This window comes from Trachypithecus francoisi, unplaced genomic scaffold, assembly GCF_009764315.1.
Source record: "Trachypithecus francoisi isolate TF-2019V2 unplaced genomic scaffold, Tfra_2.0 Lachesis_group8, whole genome shotgun sequence".
Taxonomy (NCBI): Eukaryota; Metazoa; Chordata; class Mammalia; order Primates; family Cercopithecidae; genus Trachypithecus; species Trachypithecus francoisi.
Window position 1 is genome coordinate 79,188,734 of NW_022681473.1, and position 18,940 is coordinate 79,207,673.

Consider the following 18,940-nt stretch of genomic DNA (forward strand, 5'->3'; position numbering starts at 1 on the left):
ACTATAATAACATTTGAGGAAGGTTCAGTTAGCATATAGTCTTCAGATATCAAATAGAGGTATTAGCATAAGTAGTGGAGACAATTAGATATTGACACAAAGTACCCGTATCAATACAGAGTCTTGTGCTGTGTTTTCAAACATCTAATATATTTGCCAGGAGTGCTTGCAAATTAAAGCTACTCTGTTTATACACAACATAGAAAATGGAATTTGAGCTTCAATGAATTTTTAATTTTGTTCAATCTTGCATTTGTTCAACCAAAAACAATTTAAAGAGGAACACGACGATCAGCCTTAGATTGAGCAAGTTCAGCTCCTCACTAGGGAGTTCTTGAATCCACCATAAAAATCAACAGTGTGCATCTAATAGTTTTCTTTTAATTTGAGAACTGAAAAGTGAATCATCACATCAAATATTCTTCAGGGTCTCTTTTGTTTCCAGATTAAACATGTAATGTGACCTGTCATCTTGCCACATTCTCACATTTCCATTTTAAATAATCATAAATAAGAAAACCTTACTATTCTTTGGCATAACACAGCTGTTTGATTCTGCTGAGTTCAAAGTCTTAGAAATTGCACTCATTCCTTCTTTAGAGTCCTGCTTCATGGCAAAAGTTTTCAGCTGAAAGACTCTTTATTGTATTCAAATCTTGTCCCATACGAGTTGTTCTGGTTACTTAGTTTATGAAGAGTCTTGGATAGTGAATTGGGTCCACAACAGAAAACACCAACTGTTTTCCTAGAACAAGAGAGGAGGAAATAGAAAATCAGGTGTAAAATTAGGCAGAACGTAACAAGAAATATGCTTTATTAGCATGGTTTAAAGTATTAACAAAGTCAATTTCTTGCTGTTTTACATATGGAAAACAATTTTCTAATTATTTCCAAATGTAAATGTCAACCAGGAAAATATTTCATTTACCTCATACTTTTCATTCAAGAATTTAGGGTAATTCAAAGAATGTACCTATGAGCACAAATATGCTTATTATCAGGCAGAGATTGATTAGTTTGCCTTAGTCTTTTCATGACTTGTCATTGGTGAAACCAGCAACCTCATTAAGAGCAACAATTGATAGATGTCAATTGCCAAACAGCTGACCTCTGAATAGATGTTCAGTTCACACTGGACAACGTAAATTCTTCTTTTATTGTACACTTTACACATAGTTATCTAAAATTCCTACATGGATTTGCAAAAACAGTGATGAATAAGGAAGGAAAGAAAAAAGATATTACCAATTTGAAATAGTATTTTTAACAACTAATTTATATTCACAGTAAAACAAAAAACATATTCATCTAGTTCTTTTTTATTTATGCACTGCAATAATGGTAACAAATGCCAAGCAGTTTTTATTATTCTCACACATAAAATTTTAGTACTTAAATAATACATATCTCTAACAGATAGACTAAATATATACCAGGAAATAAATAATATTTCAAATTGACCTTCTTCCCAAGTTTGATTTGCATTTGATTCTTCCTAGGATGTCAAAATGATTAATATTTCATCTCATATCTTGGGAAAATCCAGTATGTCTTAATTATCTCAGAATAACTCATGCTGAACAAAAGACACTGAATCCATCAAAATTGGTACCAAAAATTAATAGTAAATACTGAAAAAAAAAGTTATTAAAACTTTTTACCTTGAAAAGTGAAACTAAAATCTGTGAAAACAGAATTTTACTTGGAGCCATGATGGGGTAATAGGGATCAGATCTACCCTCTTACATTAAAAGTCTATAAAAAAGCAAACCAAATAGATGAAATAAGTATTTTCAGACACTGAATAATAGGTATATTATTATATACCTATTATACAGCTATATCTATTATTATACATTATATATATATATATATTATATATATTATATATATAGTTATATACTTATTATATGCTATTATTATATAGCATGGAACTATGATCCCTGAGAAAAGGGAAGAAAACATACTAAGACTAAGCACAGTCACTGTCTTTGCTTATTGCCTGGAGGCAATCTACTGGCTGCAGCACAGAGAGGGGAAACTCCAGCAAAGATTGGTGATTACACTGAGGAGACAAAGAGCGGAGTTCATTGAGGCCAAACAGTTGGAATTTGTGGAACAGAATATGGAAGGGAAGGGAGATCCACAGAAAGACGCCTTGGAGATCAGGAGACAAGAGTCCTCAAGTCTTTGTTTGATTAATAATCTCTTCATATATGAGAAGAAACTTCATGAATGTGGGTAAAGAGCTATCAGAGATCAACAGGACAAATAATTGCCAGAGTTTACACAGGACTGCAAATAATTTGCATTCACACACACCAGATAATTTGCATTCACACACACGAGAATAGAAAGTCCTATAAATACAGGGCAATGGGTTGTATTCTCAGAAAGGTTATCACCTTATTTGCAAGGAGTGGAGGGGATATTGGTAAAATTAAGCTTGGACCGAAGGCTGCTCTGGACCTCCACTAACAAATCTTAAAAGTGAGCCTTGTAAAGATTCAACTGAACCTGAGTAACTTAACTGCATGTCAGAACAAGTCCAAAACTATTAAAATAAATAAATCAAAATTTGGCACCAAACATTTAAACTTTAAAATGTACAGATATCAATAAAAAAGTACCAGGAATTCAAAAAGAAAAAAAGTATGAACTATAACTAAGAGTGTTATGGGCTGAAGTGTACCCCTCCAAAACCCGTAGGTTGAAGTCCTAGCCCTCAGTGCTTCAGGATATGACTGCATTTGGAGACAAGGCTTTTAAGGAGGCAATTTAAGTTAAAATGAGGGTACTAGGGTAGGCCCTAATCCAATCTGAATGGTGTACTTATAAGAAGTAATTTGAACATAAATAGAGACACCAGGGAAGTGCATGCACAGAGAAAAAGCCATGTGAAGAGGCATCAAGAACGTAGCCATCTGCAAGTCAAGGAGAGAGATCTCAGGAAACCAGTCCTGCCTGCATCTTGATCTTAAACTTCCAGCCCCCAGAACTATGAGAAAATAAATTGCTGCTGTTTAAACCACCCAGTCTGTGGTATATTGCTATGGTAGCCCTAGCAAACTAATTCAAGGAGAAAGAGCATTCAACAGAAACAGACCCAGAATGATAGACATGGTCATTGAAACAGTGATGATATACAGGCTTCATATATTCAAAGAAAAGCATAATCACGATGAGACAATAGATGGAATATTTTTAAAGGCCCAAACATAAATTCTCGAGATGGAATGCAATATTTGAAATGATAAATACACTAGATGAGTTAATAAAAGAATAGGCATTGCTGAAGAAAAAGTAAACTTGAAGAAACAGCATTAGAATCTATCCAAATTGCAACCCACAGAGAACAAAAACTGAAAAAAAAAAAAAAAAAGAAAGAAAGAAGAAGCACAGAGCATCAGTGGTCCGTGGGATAATACCAACTAGTCAAAAATACATGTAACTGCAGTCCAACATGAGAGAAGCCCAAGGGAGAAGAAATAAATAAATAAATAAAAATCTCATAAATCTCAAGGAGAATAAACACAAAGGAAACTATACTAAGGCAATTGATAATAAAATGTTAAAAACAAGTGACAAAAAGAAAAACACAAAACCAAACAGACTGGGGGAAAAGACACATTACAAATCATCAACAGAAAATATAAGAATGAAATATAAAAATGAAAGTGAACTTCTTGTCATAAACTATGCAAGTCAGAAGGCAATGAAGTGATATCTTCAAAGTACTAACATATAAAACATCAACTATTATGTATCAAGCAAATTTTATGCCAAACAAAAATGATTTTTCAGAAATTGAGATGGAATAAAACCTTTTTATACAGACAAAAGCTGAAAGAATTTATTGTCAGCAAACCAGCACTATAAAGTACACTAAAGAAAACTACTCAAGAAGTAGGAAAACAAAATTAGATGGAAATTTGAATCTAACCAAAAGAATGAAGAACAGCAAAATAGTAAAATCTGTAAGTAAATATAAAATATGTATTTTGTCTAATTTCTAATCTTTTTAATATGTGCTTGATGTTTAAAACAAAAAATACTAATAATGAGAATTATAACATTTGTATATGTAAGGTGAATGCAACAATAGCAAAAAGGATGGAAGAAATGGAAATACATGAAGTGTTATAATATTATTCAAAGTACCAGCCTGGCCAACAGAGTGAGATCCCATTCCTACAAAAAATTTTAAAACTTAGCTGAGCATGGTGGTAAGCAACTGTAGTGCCAGTTACTCAGGAGACTGAGGTTGGAAGAGCTCTTGAGCCCAGGAATTCAAGATTGCAGTGAGCCGAGATCATGTCACTGTACTATGGCCTGGGCAACAGAGCAATACTCTGTCTCTAAAAAATAAACATAAACATAAACATAAAAAATAAAATAGACTGTGATAAGCTAATGATGTATACTGTAAACTTAGAACAATGTTTCTTTAATTTTGGCTTCATCAGAATCATTTCAGAGACTTCATAGAACACAAATAGCTAGGTCTTCCCATCCCTACAGTTTCTGATTTGGCAGATCTTGGATAGGGCTCAAGAATTTGCTTTTCTAACAAGATTCCAATTGATGCTGGTCTGCGGAATCCAGTTTGGGAACCAACGACCTGAAGCAATTACTAAAAAGAAAAAAAAAAAAAATACAGAGGTATAGCTAACATTAGAGAAAAAACGTGGAATAATAAAAAATACTCAACTCAAATCAAGGTAAAAAAAGAAAATAAAACAAAGAAAGAACAAATAGGTAAGTGCAAAGCAATGGTGAACCGCTAGATTTAAACCCAACCATATTTTCATTAAATTGAATGTAAATGATTTAAACACTGAAACTAAAAACTTTCAACATAAAGCAAAAACTGATGGAACCACAAAGACAGATAAATTCATAATTATAGTTAATTATTTCAATACTCTCCTCTCAGTAATTAATATAAGCAGACAGAAATTCAGCAAGCATATTGAAAACTTGAATACCACTATCAACCTATTGGAACTAATTGGCATTTATAGAACACTTTATCTAACAATAATGGAATACAAATTATTTTTAAGTGCATATGGAACATTCACCAAGACTGAACATATTCTGGGCAATAAAACAGGTGTCAATACATTTTAAAGGATTAGAATCAAAAGGAGTTCATTTTTAGATCAAATAACAATTTAAGTAGAAATTAGGAACAAAAAGATACCTGGAAAATTTCCGCATATTTGGAAATAAAACATTTCTAAATAACCCATGGGTCAAAGAAAAAATAATATAAAAATAGAACATACTTGAATAAGATGAAACTGAAAACAAACAAGTCAAAATGTATATGAGTTAGCAGAAGTGATGTTTAGAGGAAAATGTATAGCATTAAACACTTTTATTTAAAAAAAAAGTCTGAAATCAATGACCTATGTTTCCATTTTAAGAAACTAGTAAAAATAAAAATAAAAAAGCTAATTAAACCCAAAGTGGGCAAAAGAAATAAAAACATATGAAACGAAATGATTTTATACTTAATGAAATTTAAATTACTATTCAACCATAATGTAGCTTCCATTAAAATAAAAAGAGAATTGAGTCATTTTGTTTCTTTGTGTAAACTTTCTGTCAACACGGTATGATGGCAATAAGATACCATTGTTTTCTTGCTTGGCTTTGACAGGGCAATTATAGAACTAGTTTGGCAAGTTTTTCAGATTTCCTAAAGGTACTTCTTAAATACTTGATAATAAAATCAAGTATTAATTATAAAATAAATAATAATAAAAATCATTATTTTTAAATCGCCCAGGATATTATGATCTTTGTGGGTTTTTTTTTTAACATTTTCTTTTGCAATTATTAACTAGCTTAACTCTGATAGCCTTTGTGTGTATGTGATTTGAGGAATTCCCTAATGTCACTCTCACTAACTTAATGAAATCTTACTTTTTTTTTTTTCGAATTCTACAAGCAATCTTTGCAATTCATTTGTACTAAATTTGCATTAGAGTGCTGCAATCCAACAATTATCTAGAGACCTCTCTACATAACCTTTGATGGAATGGGTGGAGGTAGATTAGGGTACTAAGTAGAAAATATGGTTTGGGGGTAGACATTAGAAACTAGTTCTACAAATGTTCATACTTGTTTTTTCATGTAGATTTGTAAACATAGAATCTTACATAATGAGAACTTAATCACTCCAGAGAGCTTATTCACTCGTTGCATTACAGATTCAGGAGAACTGAGTCACTTGACTCAGGGTCACAGGAGTAAATGTGATAGATTAAACCTAGTCTATTTATACTCTAGAATACTTTGAGGTACAATTACACAGAAATTGTCCATGACCAAAAGAAATACATCATTAAAAAGTTAGTTGGTTCTTCCTAGCAAAGCCAAGAAAAAATAAATAAATAAATAAATAACAAAGTAAGCTGAATAATTACTTGTCATAGATTCAATTTTTGTTAGAAAACTAAAGTTTAAATTTTAAATATATATAGCACACACACGCACAAACATATGTTTACATATACTTTCATAAATAGACACACATACTCTCACACAAACTTACAAAAGCTTCTGTGAGAATACATAGCAAAGAGTTACCAATCATTACCTCTGGCCCAGGAGTGTTTAATCCAATTTAAATTTGTATTCTACATAGTATACTAAACTAATGCCTACTGGTTTAATAAATAATCACTTTTTGAAAGTTAAAAAGTATTGCCCAAGGATATGAACAGACACTTCTCAAAAGAAGACATTCATACAGCCAACAGACATATGAAAAAATGCTCATCATCACTGGCCATCAGAGAGATGCAAATCAAAATCACAATCAGATACCATCTCACACCAGTTTGAATGGCAATCATTAAAAAATCAGGAAACAACAGGTGCTGGAGAGGATGTGGAGAAATAGGAACACTTTTACACTGTTGGTGGGACTGTAAACTAGTTCAAACATTGTGGAAACCAGTGAGGTGATTCCTCAAGGATCTAGAACATAAATACCATTTGACCCAGCCATCCCATTACTTGGGATACACCCAAAGGATTATAAGTCATGCTGCTATAAAAACACATGCACACGTATGTTTACTGCGGCACTATTCACAATAGCAAAGACTTGGAATCAACCCAAATGTCCACCAGTGACAGGCTGGATTAAGAAAATGTGGTACATATACACCATGGAATACTATGCAGCCATAAGAAAGGATGAGTTCATGTCCTTTGTAGGGACATGGATGCAGCTGGAAACCATCATTCTCAGCAAACTATTGCAAGAGCAGAAAACCAAATACCGCATGTTATCACTCATAGGTGGGAACTGAACAATGAGATCACTTGGACACAGGAAGGGGAACATCACACACTGGGTCCTATTGTGGGGAGGTGGGAGAGGAGAGGGATAGCATTAGGAGATATACCTAATGTAAATGACGAGTTAATGGGTTCAGCACACCAACATAGCACATGTATACACATGTAACAAACCTGCACGTTGTGCACATGTACCCTAGAACTTAAAGTATAATAATAAAAATATATATATTAAATACAAAAAAAGTATTGCCCAACATATGATATTTAAAAAGCTTAACGTATATGTCTGTCTTTCCTACTGTTATCTCTATATGTTTTCAGCAATTTATGTGCATGAGGTTAATCAAAATGTTACATCTTAAATGAAATCATTCATTTACGCAGTGCCTTTGTCCAGTTAAAGAGACCTTAAGAATGTTGAACCATTCTTTCCCTAAGCATGCTACATAAAAATCCTTCAAAAAAAGATGTTTAACACATTTCAGGCACCCGCCTGAGAACCAATACACAAAGTCAAAGTGTTGTACAAAATGTCAACAGCAGATGGTGCACATTTGCTCTTCTTAAATCAGTTTTCCATTTTTTCCAGAAAAAGAACAAACTACCAAATACACATACACACACACACACACCACACACACACACACACACACGCACACACACACAAATCGCTCTAAAACACAAACAGCCTAATGAATCAGACTTCTTGAGAACTAACTGTAGGAACCAACAGCGTCGATCTATTTCAATCTGTAAATAATGGGCTCTTTAGGGATTTGGTTTCTGAATTCAGCCAAAGAAACTATCAGTTTTCAGCAATATACAGTGAAAAATTGACAAAAGTTTCTTGTCAGAAGTCAGTAAATGGTATTAAAGAGGAACATGTTTGCAAAGCATAGCAAGAGACAGAGGAGTATGACAAGATTATCACATCTAAGATGGGTGATACTGGAGAAAGATGGGAAAGGAAGATAACCAAAAATGGGTTGATCAATTTTTCTAAATTTCAACTCTGAATATTACAAAGAACTTCTGCTTTGTAAATCATGCTTACATCTTATGCCAAAACTACTTCATCAAGAGAAGGGTAATACTACAAAAGTTTAAATATGGCTGTAATCTGAGTCACATGGGTAACTTTATTCCTTCTTATATTTTGCTTACCAGGCTCCATTCTATAATTTCTAAAACAAAATCTCTGAAGGTAGAGATAGGGATCATCTTGAACCAGTGATTTCTTCAATAAATAATATTCATCCATGAATTCCTAACTTGGATTTTTAAAAAAATATCCATTTAATAAGCTGGCCTGTGCATTTATAGTCATATATCCTTTTCATGTTTTTAAAAATATATTTTAAAAATTACGGAGTGTTCAACTATATAAAGTAATTGTAATGATAAGCCAGAAGTAAAAATTAACACCGGAGTCTTATGATTACAGGAAATTTTAAAATGAAATATTTAATTTATGTACATTCTTGTTGCAGAAGTATGATTAGGATTAGGTTAGCAATAAACATATGATTAGTTCAAATGTAAAAATATATTGAATTTTGATAAAATTATATGGGTTAATGGGACAGAAATATAACTTAAATGTAAGAAAAAGAATGATGTAAAACATCCAACTGCTAAAAGAAGAGTTTATGTATTTTTATAATAAATGATGGTATCATCTAGCTATATTTATATTCCAGTGGATATGTTTGAAGAAATTACATTAATTACAAAATGTCAATATCTGCAATATGTTAGAAATCACATCTTTTACAACCATGTAAACTCATGATGAAACTGTTTAGATGTAAACCTAAAAATATGTGAGTGGTTATATAGTTTTCAGTATCTTCTTAGAATTCTTATAGATCAGTGCTCTGCACTATGATAAATTTACAAAAGACAAATGGGCTGACTGGTCTGTGCCCTAAAATGAAAGCTTTCCTTCTATAATAATTTCTTCAAATCATAGACACATAGTCTATAAGAACAAGATTATTTATAAAATTATAGTTTCTAAATAATATGTTTGGAAATATTCCCGGTTTAAAGACTGCATATTACAAAGCAGAGCTTTTTTAAAAAACAAGCAAACAAACAAAAAACATATTCATTCTGGTAAAAAAAAGGTACAAAAATGTGATTTTTAAATGAATTCACTGTTAGAACTAATTGTAAATTTCTTTGTTTGCAAACATGCTTTTGAAAACTTTTCCTAGGATCACCTGATATATGCTGTGGGAGAGAATACCCATTTTTAATATAGGTCTTTACAAATTTATAATCAGGTAGGAAAGTTTATTCATAAATACATTATAGACTATTTCTAAGCCAAACTTTAATTATTTGGAATTACAAAAATGTAGGACGACACTTGCCTTACTTCCTCCGCTGATAGTGAAAGAGTGTTTCAGTGAATTTGTCATTTGTAAACTCATTGCCAATTCATTTTTAAACCTCACGTAATTATTTGAAAATATTTTAATTAATTGATTAGCCACATGTCAAATTTTTGAGGTATAGTACTTACCCTTTGTTATACTTTGCTATTTCATCAAACAAAAGTTTCCACCGAGGACGTCCAATAAACAGTCTTGAATTCAGTGCATGATATTTTTCTCCAATTATCTTCTGCCAAAAAGAAAGCACCACATTATTCGAGATTTAGTTAAGTAACCTAGTTCTCTAACATCATTTCTGCTGGTGCTGTGACTTCCCACTAAATTGCTGTGATATAAAGAATATAAGTATCAAATGGCAACCTATTATGTACAATTATTTCAAAATATCATTTCCTTTCTCCTTTCTTTTAAAATCCATTATCTCCTTGAATTCCATTTGTTTGTTTTTAAACAAACAAACAAAATCCATTCTGGTAAAAAGGTACAAAAATTTGATTTTCAATTGAATTAATTGTTAGAACTAATCTCCTTGAATGCCATTCTGACAAATGGCTAATTTTCCTGGACTTCAGTTAGTTGTTTCATCTTTAAAGAACTGCAATGTAAGACAAAGAATGAATTCTAATTGGTCACCCTCAAAAAGGCTCAGCACATACACTTCATTGAAGTATTTTTGCACCATAAATACAGTTGTCATATTTGGCTCATTATATAAGTAAAATACTACAAATTATCATCATACATTTGGGAAATGATCCTAGACAAGACAGCTCAAGACAGCAGAACTCCAAAATGGGGTTTATCAATAAATGGCTGTGAATGGGCTCCTGTTTGCAATTAACAGAGCATTAGATCTAAATCAATATGAAGAGTCAGAGTGAATTGCAGAGAAAGGAGGAAGTATCTGAGTACCAGGCAGGCAAACTGAGAACCAAATGCAAATCATGCTTCATACCTTCATTATAGCAATACCAGGAGGAAAAGTGATATTTACTTACTTCGTGAGAGTAGTAAAATGAAATACTTTTTACATACCAGATAGGGTAGAAATATGACTGGAAAAATTAGGGTTAGATTAGATTTGAGGTAACTGATAAACATTCAAATTTTGTATTCGAAGTATTGTGAAAATGTATGACAAAAAGTACTAAAATAAAATTTGTTAATACATTCATGCCTAGATTTATACACCAGTCCAGCTCTTCAATGTTGTCTTCAAATATCAGTTTCATCATTTGCAAAATGGGAATATCATTTACTGCTTGACTCTGTTTTAAACTAATAAACTAATATATGTGAAATTCTTAGCACAGTGCCTAGAAGAGTAAATAAATAATGCATGATGGTTGTCATCATGTTTTAATTTCCCTTGTCTAGAAATAAGCTTAATTGTATATGAACTCATCTTCTCTCTCCACATAAAACATCCCCTCAATAAAAAGAAATCACAAGGCTGTTCATGTGTAGTCTGAATTTTAGAAGAACTTAAGGCGATAGTGAAGAGGGGAGGGGTAGACTCAGACCTTTTGAGTCTGCCCCAGCTCCCTGTGAGGACAAATGGAAGGCATAATATGGTTGACTTCAAGGACAAGCTATGACTTTTCTGGACATATTCCAAAGGAGGCCTTCCTCTAGGAAACTTCTGTTCAAACCACCTGCAGGAATTTTCTTCCACCACAGCTCCTACAGTAAATCTATTATCAAGAGGCTTGTTTAATTTACGATAACATCAACCACATACCTGTATCCCATCTGTTTGACTGAGGTACAGCTGGATGTTGACATAGTCAGGTCTGTTCTCTTGCCAAAACTGGGAGGACAGAAAAAGGAATAGACTTATTAAAATTCTGTGAGTATACTCAGATTTTCTCCTATTCTAACATATGTGATTGAGAATTTAACATAACCTAGCTTATCATAATCAATATCTATAAGAAAATGAATACACACACACACACATACACACAAATATATATATAACAGATTCTAACAATAATCTGGCCTCTTGGTATGAATGAGGTCTGATGGTGCTAGTGGTAGGGAATAATTTTCTGTTATCTTCATAGATACAAAATTTAACATGCTAAATGCTATACAAATATTCTCAAATATTAGTCCTTCTGAAATATTCCTTATTTTATTCCTTAAGAGTCTCAAAATTGTACCAGTTTACTCATCAAGAACATGATTTTCTTGAGAAAAAAAGACAATAGTGATTTAACTTATGCATGCTAGCAAATACAAAACAAAACAGACGCTTTTTCCTGTTTCTGCCTTCTGCTTATTCAGCAATGGGCTCTGGTTTCTCTTGTGCAAAAATGCAAGACGCAAAAATATACCTGCAAAAATAAATAGTCTACAAAAAAATATGGAACAACAACTCCTCATTTCCCCCTTCCCAAAGGCTTTGGCAACCTGAGAGGATTTTACTGTACCTGAATTGTTGGAAATATTTTTAGCAAGGATGCATATGTAGAGACTATTCTACTTCCAGTCTTTACAAATTAAACTACTCTAGGGACCTCCTATAAGTGACAGCATAATATATTTGTGCTTTTTTGTCTGGCTTATTTCATTTAGCGTTATGTCTTCAAAGTTCATCCACATAGTATATGTCGTAATTTCCTTCCTTTTTAGAGCTGAATAGTATTACATTGTGTGCGTATATCATAATCTGTTTATCCAGTCATCTATTGATGAATATTTGGGTTGTTTCCATCCTTTAGCTATTGTGAATAATGTTTCTATGGGCATCTGTCCAATTCCCTGCTTTTAATTCTTCTAGGTACATACCCAGAACCAATCTTTTTATTTATTTAATTTTTATTTATTTATTTATTTATTTATTATTTATTTTGCAAATGTTTGGAGGCCTTATGTAATCCACCTCTTCCCCGAAAAGCACAGCCACCATCTCTCTAATTTCATCTCCTACTATTCTTTCCCTTGCTTACTGTGCTTCATCCACACAGATCTCCTTTCTCTTCTTTCATACTACTGCCTCAGAGCTCTTGCCTATGAAGTTAGGTTTCTCTATCTTGATTTTTTTTCTCCATAATATGTGTTTAGTCTGCTCATTCACTTCAGCCAAGTCTGCCCAAATGGCATTATAACATTTTGTTTGATGGGTGTTCCTGAACATGCAATATAAATTAACACACCCTCTACTGTTCACGCTTCTTTACTCCTACTTTCCCTTCCTTCTTTGTCCTAACCCGAATCTCAGAACCTGATGCTCGATGTATTTATTGGTTGTTGTCTATCTTGCCCCCTTAGAATATAAACCACGTGAGATCAGAAACTTGGTTTTATTTTTCCACCTGATGACTTTTCAGATCCCAGAATAGTTTCAGATTGATAGTAATCAGTTAATAAATAAATATACACTGAATGATAGAATGACTGAATGAGTGAACACATGCACAAAGAGGTATATATAATGATATCCATTTCAGCGTTCTTTGCGTTCTTTGTAATAAAAAAGTATCTAACATTAGAGAATTGTTCAGCAAACTAGATATATCCATACAACGAAATCCTCTAAAATAATCAGGTAGGTCCACCATCTCTAATTGTTGGCACCAGGGAAAACAATAAGGTAGCTCTATATGCACTAATATCAAAAAATAGTCAAGACATAGTAATCAATTAATAAAGGAATTTGCATAAACAATGTAAATAGTACGATAGGATTTATAGAACACTTAAGAGTTATCTCCGTTTACATAGATTAGGTAGGGAAGGTAGTAAAAGAGGATTTTACTTTATCAGAATTGTTTCAAATATTTGTAGCAAGGACACATATGTGTATCACTTGTATAATCTGAATAAAGATAAATAGGTCAAATGTTACAGATTGGATAGGAAAAGATGCCTGCTTTATCTCTGCAAAAAATAAAACACAGAATTTGGGGATTGTTGAGATTTTGTATCGTATACCAAAAAGTCTGGTGATTTGAAGTATTAAAGATGGCAAATCAAGGATAAGAGCTATCAGAACAAAGGATGGAAGGTGTTACAGCAGGTGCCTTCCGGTATTTCCCTCATTGTCTTCCCTCATCACCTTCAGCCATATGCATACATTTTCATGTGAAACACCATATGTTAAAACATAGAAATGAGGCCGGGCGCGGTGGCTCAAGCCTGTAATCCCAGCACTTTGGGAGGCCGAGACGGGCGGATCACGAGGTCAGGAGATCGTGACCATCCTGGCTAACACGGTGAAACCCCGTCTCTACTAAAAAATACAAAAAAACTAGCCTGGCGAGGTGGCGGGCGCCTGTGGTCCCAGCTACTGGGGAGGCTGAGGCAGGAGAATGGCGTAAACCCGGGAGGCGGAGCTTGCAGTGAGCTGAGATCCGGCCACTGCACTCCAGCCTGGGCGACAGAGCAAGACTCCGTCTCAAAAAACAAAACAAAACAAAAACCCCAAAAAACAAACAAACAAACAAACAAAAAACATAGAAATGAATGTTCCTATGTTAAAATATATTAGATATATATGCATACTCACAAATATCCATATCTGAAAAGATGTGTGCCTAATTGCTAACAGATATTATCTCTGTTTTTTTATGTTTAAGAGACTTATTTATTTCCTTGCTACTTATCTGCATAATTTCTATGATTTAATCTGTGGCAAGTATTTATTGCTTTTGTAATATAAAAGATATAACTATTTTAATTTGAAAAATTGCAAAACTAGAAACAACCCTAATGTTACCTTGTTATGCAACATACAGAGTAAGTCTGCAAACCAACGGAAAGACTGGATATCTCTGCACACCCAAATAAAGTACAGTCTTCTAAGCTTGTATGGTTTCCAGTCATCCCTTTAAAAGTAAAATAACATGATAGTGATTAGGATGGCAAACGCAAATATTAAGGAATTCCTATATTTTTGAAAATTTACTTTTCATTAGTAAGCAACCAATAGAAAAATCAGTCATTTACATTCTAGCATCTGATATAGCACTTACCATGAGACCTAAATGAATTTAATATGTAATATACTGACTCAAGGATATGACATACTTCATGAATTTAGGTGTTTAAGTGTTAAATGAATTTAAGTGTGAATAATATTCACAAGTATGCATATCATTCATTTCCAGTTGAAGGCCATAACTAAATTGGACCAGAATAACATCGGGCCTTGCATCTCAGAAAAAAAAAAAAAATTCAATTTTCAGTGAATTCTATCACAGACTGAGTAGGGTTCCAAAGGTCATCCAGTCTTGCCCTGGTTTTTTGGCAAAATGAGCCAAACCATTCCAGAAAGTTGGTTGTTTATCCCCTCTTAAAAATCATTAAAGAAAGAGATTTCACAATCCTGTACGACGTAATGCATTCCAGCAACTCATAATTCCAAGTTTGGATCCCCATTTATAAAAAGTAGGCTTGAGGTTAAGAAAATATTCTTCCTTTTTCATAACATTAGGTAACCAAATAACTTGTAATGTGTTGTCAGAAACAAATTATTTCTAGCTTAGAGCATGATCATTTTTGTAAGAACCACCAGAAAGTACCAAATTTACATCTAGTATTTAAAACTGAAATAAAATATCATTCAAACACATCACTTAAATTTATTATTTCTTTTTTGGTTCTGCAAAAAAAAAAAAAGTAAATGGAATAGATTTGAGAATAACTTTCTACGTTTATTTTGCTTTGTGTTTTCATAAGAATATCGATCAATCAACTTTTGCTTATAATCCTGAAACTAAAATAAGTTTTAGTTTAGTATTTCCTGGTCAGACAATTTCATTTCACCTTTCTTTTTTTTTTTTTTTTTTTGTCAGAGTCTCGCTCTGTCACCCAGGCTGGAGTGCAGTGGTGTCATCTCTACTCACTGCAACCTCCTCCTCCCAGGTTCAGGAGATTCTCATGCCTCGACCTCCGGAGTAGCTGGGATTACAGGCGTGCACAACCACGCCCGGTTGATTTTTGTGTTGTTAGTAGAGACAGGGTTTCACCATGTTGGCCAGGCTGGTCTTGAACTCCTGGCCTCAAGCAATCCACCCACCTCAGCCTCTCAAAGTGCTGGGATTACAGGCATAAGCCAATGTGCCCAGCCACAATTTCACCTTTGAACTTACTTTTCCTTAGTCTGTTGTAAATTTGCTAAGTGATAAATGAAGGAATGATGTGTTCAGCTGTGATCTCAGAAAATCCAGCCCTTTATTTCCATATCCATTAATGTCTACTTTTTGTCATAATTGTAATATTTTCTGAAACAATTTTATTTATATTTCTCATTGTTTTCTTTTTTACTTGCCCCATTTGAATGTAAGCTTTTTAAAGGCAGGGACTCTGTTTTCATTAATTGCTATCTTCCCAATACCTGTAAGATCTATTGGCAGATGGGTGCACAAAAATATTTGTTGACTGAATGAATGAGTAGAACCACTTACCACTGATGAGGATATAGAGAAATGAAGGATGGAGGCGAATTACTTTTAACAGAGGAAAAGGACAGAGGAGTGCACAACTGTGATATGACATCTTTCTACAAGAGAATATGCTGGGAATCACAGACCACATGTTGAGAATCACTGAATTATTCCCCTCCTCAATCAGTAAATGGAGGTCCTTGATCAACAAGTAGAATAATTCAAGAAGGAATTATTTTATACTAAAAAGAGATATATCTGAAATATTGACAGTTCTCTATTTGGATTAATAAATAGATCAAAATGACATACAGCAGGGTGTTGAGTATTGATGCAAATGGAGTTACTCCAATGCCTCCAGCCACACAGAGGCTGACCTCATAGTTCAGTGATTCCTCAAACGGACTTCCAAAAGGACCATCAATATACAGCCTGTGGAGCAGTCATACAAAGGTGGGAAAAAATGAAAATAAGTTAAATTAATTTTCTGTACCATATAATAAACACGTTGAATACAATCTCTACACTTTGTGATAGGACAGGCCTTATTTCACTGATTCTCATAATGATCAGCCTAAAGGAATAACAAATGTTGTTTATGAATTGTCAAGATTAAAACAAGTGCATCTGTTTCTCAGTATGCCTTTTATTGAGGAACCATTAATTAAAAGTATAGAATATTATAAATATGATCATGCCAGATAGCTAAGGACAAGTTAAAGGTCTGATCATATTAGATTACTATATGGGACTAAAATAAAATAACAATTGCTTTACTGTGTCTAAATTCAAAAAATATTTTTTTCCAATGGCAGTAGTAGAAATACTTATTTAAACATTTACTATGTGAACAGAAAAATAATAGGAGTAAGGAAAAGAATTTGGCACTGTTCTTCCTCTTGGCCTGGTTGTTCATAAGTATAGAACTTTACTTATAAACTGATAGTTCTTTACCTGTAAAGAACAGTCACAAAGGAAGCTCTGAAGTTCTAATTAGTCTGCTCATGTTTATATATTCAAGTATGTGTGTGTGTGGCGGGGGGGGGGGGGGGGGGGAGTGTGAGCATAGCAAAATCCTTCTTAATGCAATAGAAATGCTAATTGTTCATATAATAATTCATCCTCCCATTCTTTCTTAGTAACAGACAATTAATTTTATTCAGGGAAGCAAAATGTCCAGCCAAAACACTACATTTCTCAAATTCCCTGCATCTGTTTTGGCTGTGTGAATATATTTTGGCCACTGCCACCTCCTTCCTACTTGTCTGCTTTCTGAGCTACACACCCACACACACACCCTCCCCACTCCCCACAAAGCTACTCTTCGGTGTTGCAAATAAATCTGGACAGGACAACTAGAACTCAGTGTTCTAGTCATTTACTAGGGCTGGGATACCAGACAAGTTACTTGTCCTCTCTAAATTGGATTTCCTTCATCCATAAAAGAGTCAATAAGATGTGATACTACAGAAAAAAAAGTGTGCTAAGAATTGTAGAGGCCCACACAAATATCAGAAATATATTTTGTTCATGGCATCAATCAGTGCCTACAGTATACTGACAGGCCTTCTGGGAGGCCCAGCATTGATGCAAGAAATGGGCTAAGTCCAGTATGAGCTGGGAAATGTAGGTGGGAATTTGATTTTAAGGCCCCTAGAGAATCAGTTGTTTTTCATTTGAAATATTTTTTTTTTTGTACCAGGAGAGAGAAAACTTTGCTTTTCTTGGAGAAAATAAGAAGATAAAATTACTAGTAATTTATTATTTCGTGACATCCAGTTTTTTGAGGGAGATGGAAACTGAAACTGCTTAAATCACTTTTTTTTACATATTTAATCTGATTAATGTGTGAAATATACTGCCTTTCATTTATGAGCAGTGGCTTTCTCCCTATCAGTACACGGTCTTTAAAAGAATGCTATGTTGTTATTATCATAATATATGTAACCAGATTGTAGAAATTACAGGCAACTCTTTAAAGTCTTGCTATAACATAGTAGAGAGGAAATCAATTTGACACATTTTTAAACTTCAGTTGATAACTAATGAAAATAACATTTATGAAGGATTGTGGATCTAAGATAATTCTAAGAATAAGAGATATCTTCTTCCCTGACCCCCTCAGAAATATATAAACATTTTTGACATTTAAATTTTTCCCTTGAAAGCAGTATTTACACTTTAAAAAACTGATTTAATTCTTTCATTAAGATTAATGAGTTTCAAGCTACATTTCTATTTTATGTGGCTGAATGTAAATATACTTGTTAAAGCTTTTAACATGGTGCCTGAACATAGTGAGAACCTGATAAATATTAGATATTTAAGAATAATATAATAAATACTATATTATTATTAAAAGTAAAGGTTTGTAATTTATAACATTTAATGTTCATATAAGTGTAAAGTTTTGAAAAATATTTGCCTTTTAAAATCTTTTCTGATCAGCTGTCACTTTAAACAGTTCTTTTAATTAACAAAATAATTTCAAGGGTCTCGTGCAGTGGCTCACACCTGTAATCCCAGCACTTTTGGAGGCTGAGGTAGGACAATTGCTTAGGGCCAGAATTTTGAGACCAGCCTGAGCAACATAATGAGACCCTTGTCTTAAGTATTAGCTGGGCATGGTGGCAAGTGTTTGTAATCCCAGGTACTAGGGAGGCTGAGGCAGGAGGATGGCTTAAGTCCAGGATGTTGAGACTGCAGTGAGCTATGATCACACCACTGCACTCCTGCCTGGGTGACAGAGTAAAACTCAGTGTCCAAAAAAAATTTTCTTTTTCAAGAAATGCCTGAGCCTCTTACCACAGAAACCTAAAATAA

The 18,940-nt window shown here is 33.4% G+C and overlaps 1 protein-coding gene across 1 annotated transcript in view; it reads right to left on the reverse strand.

The window, feature by feature from the left end:
* Positions 1-207: 207 nt before the first annotated feature.
* NOX4 (NADPH oxidase 4) overlaps positions 208-18,940 on the reverse strand; it is a 165,881-nt gene continuing 147,148 nt past the window's right edge. The window contains 5 exon segments of the mRNA XM_033205707.1: positions 208-745; positions 9,854-9,954; positions 11,467-11,535; positions 14,449-14,557; positions 16,430-16,549. Coding sequence (XP_033061598.1) covers positions 625-745; positions 9,854-9,954; positions 11,467-11,535; positions 14,449-14,557; positions 16,430-16,549 — 520 coding nt within the window. The 3' untranslated portion in view covers positions 208-624.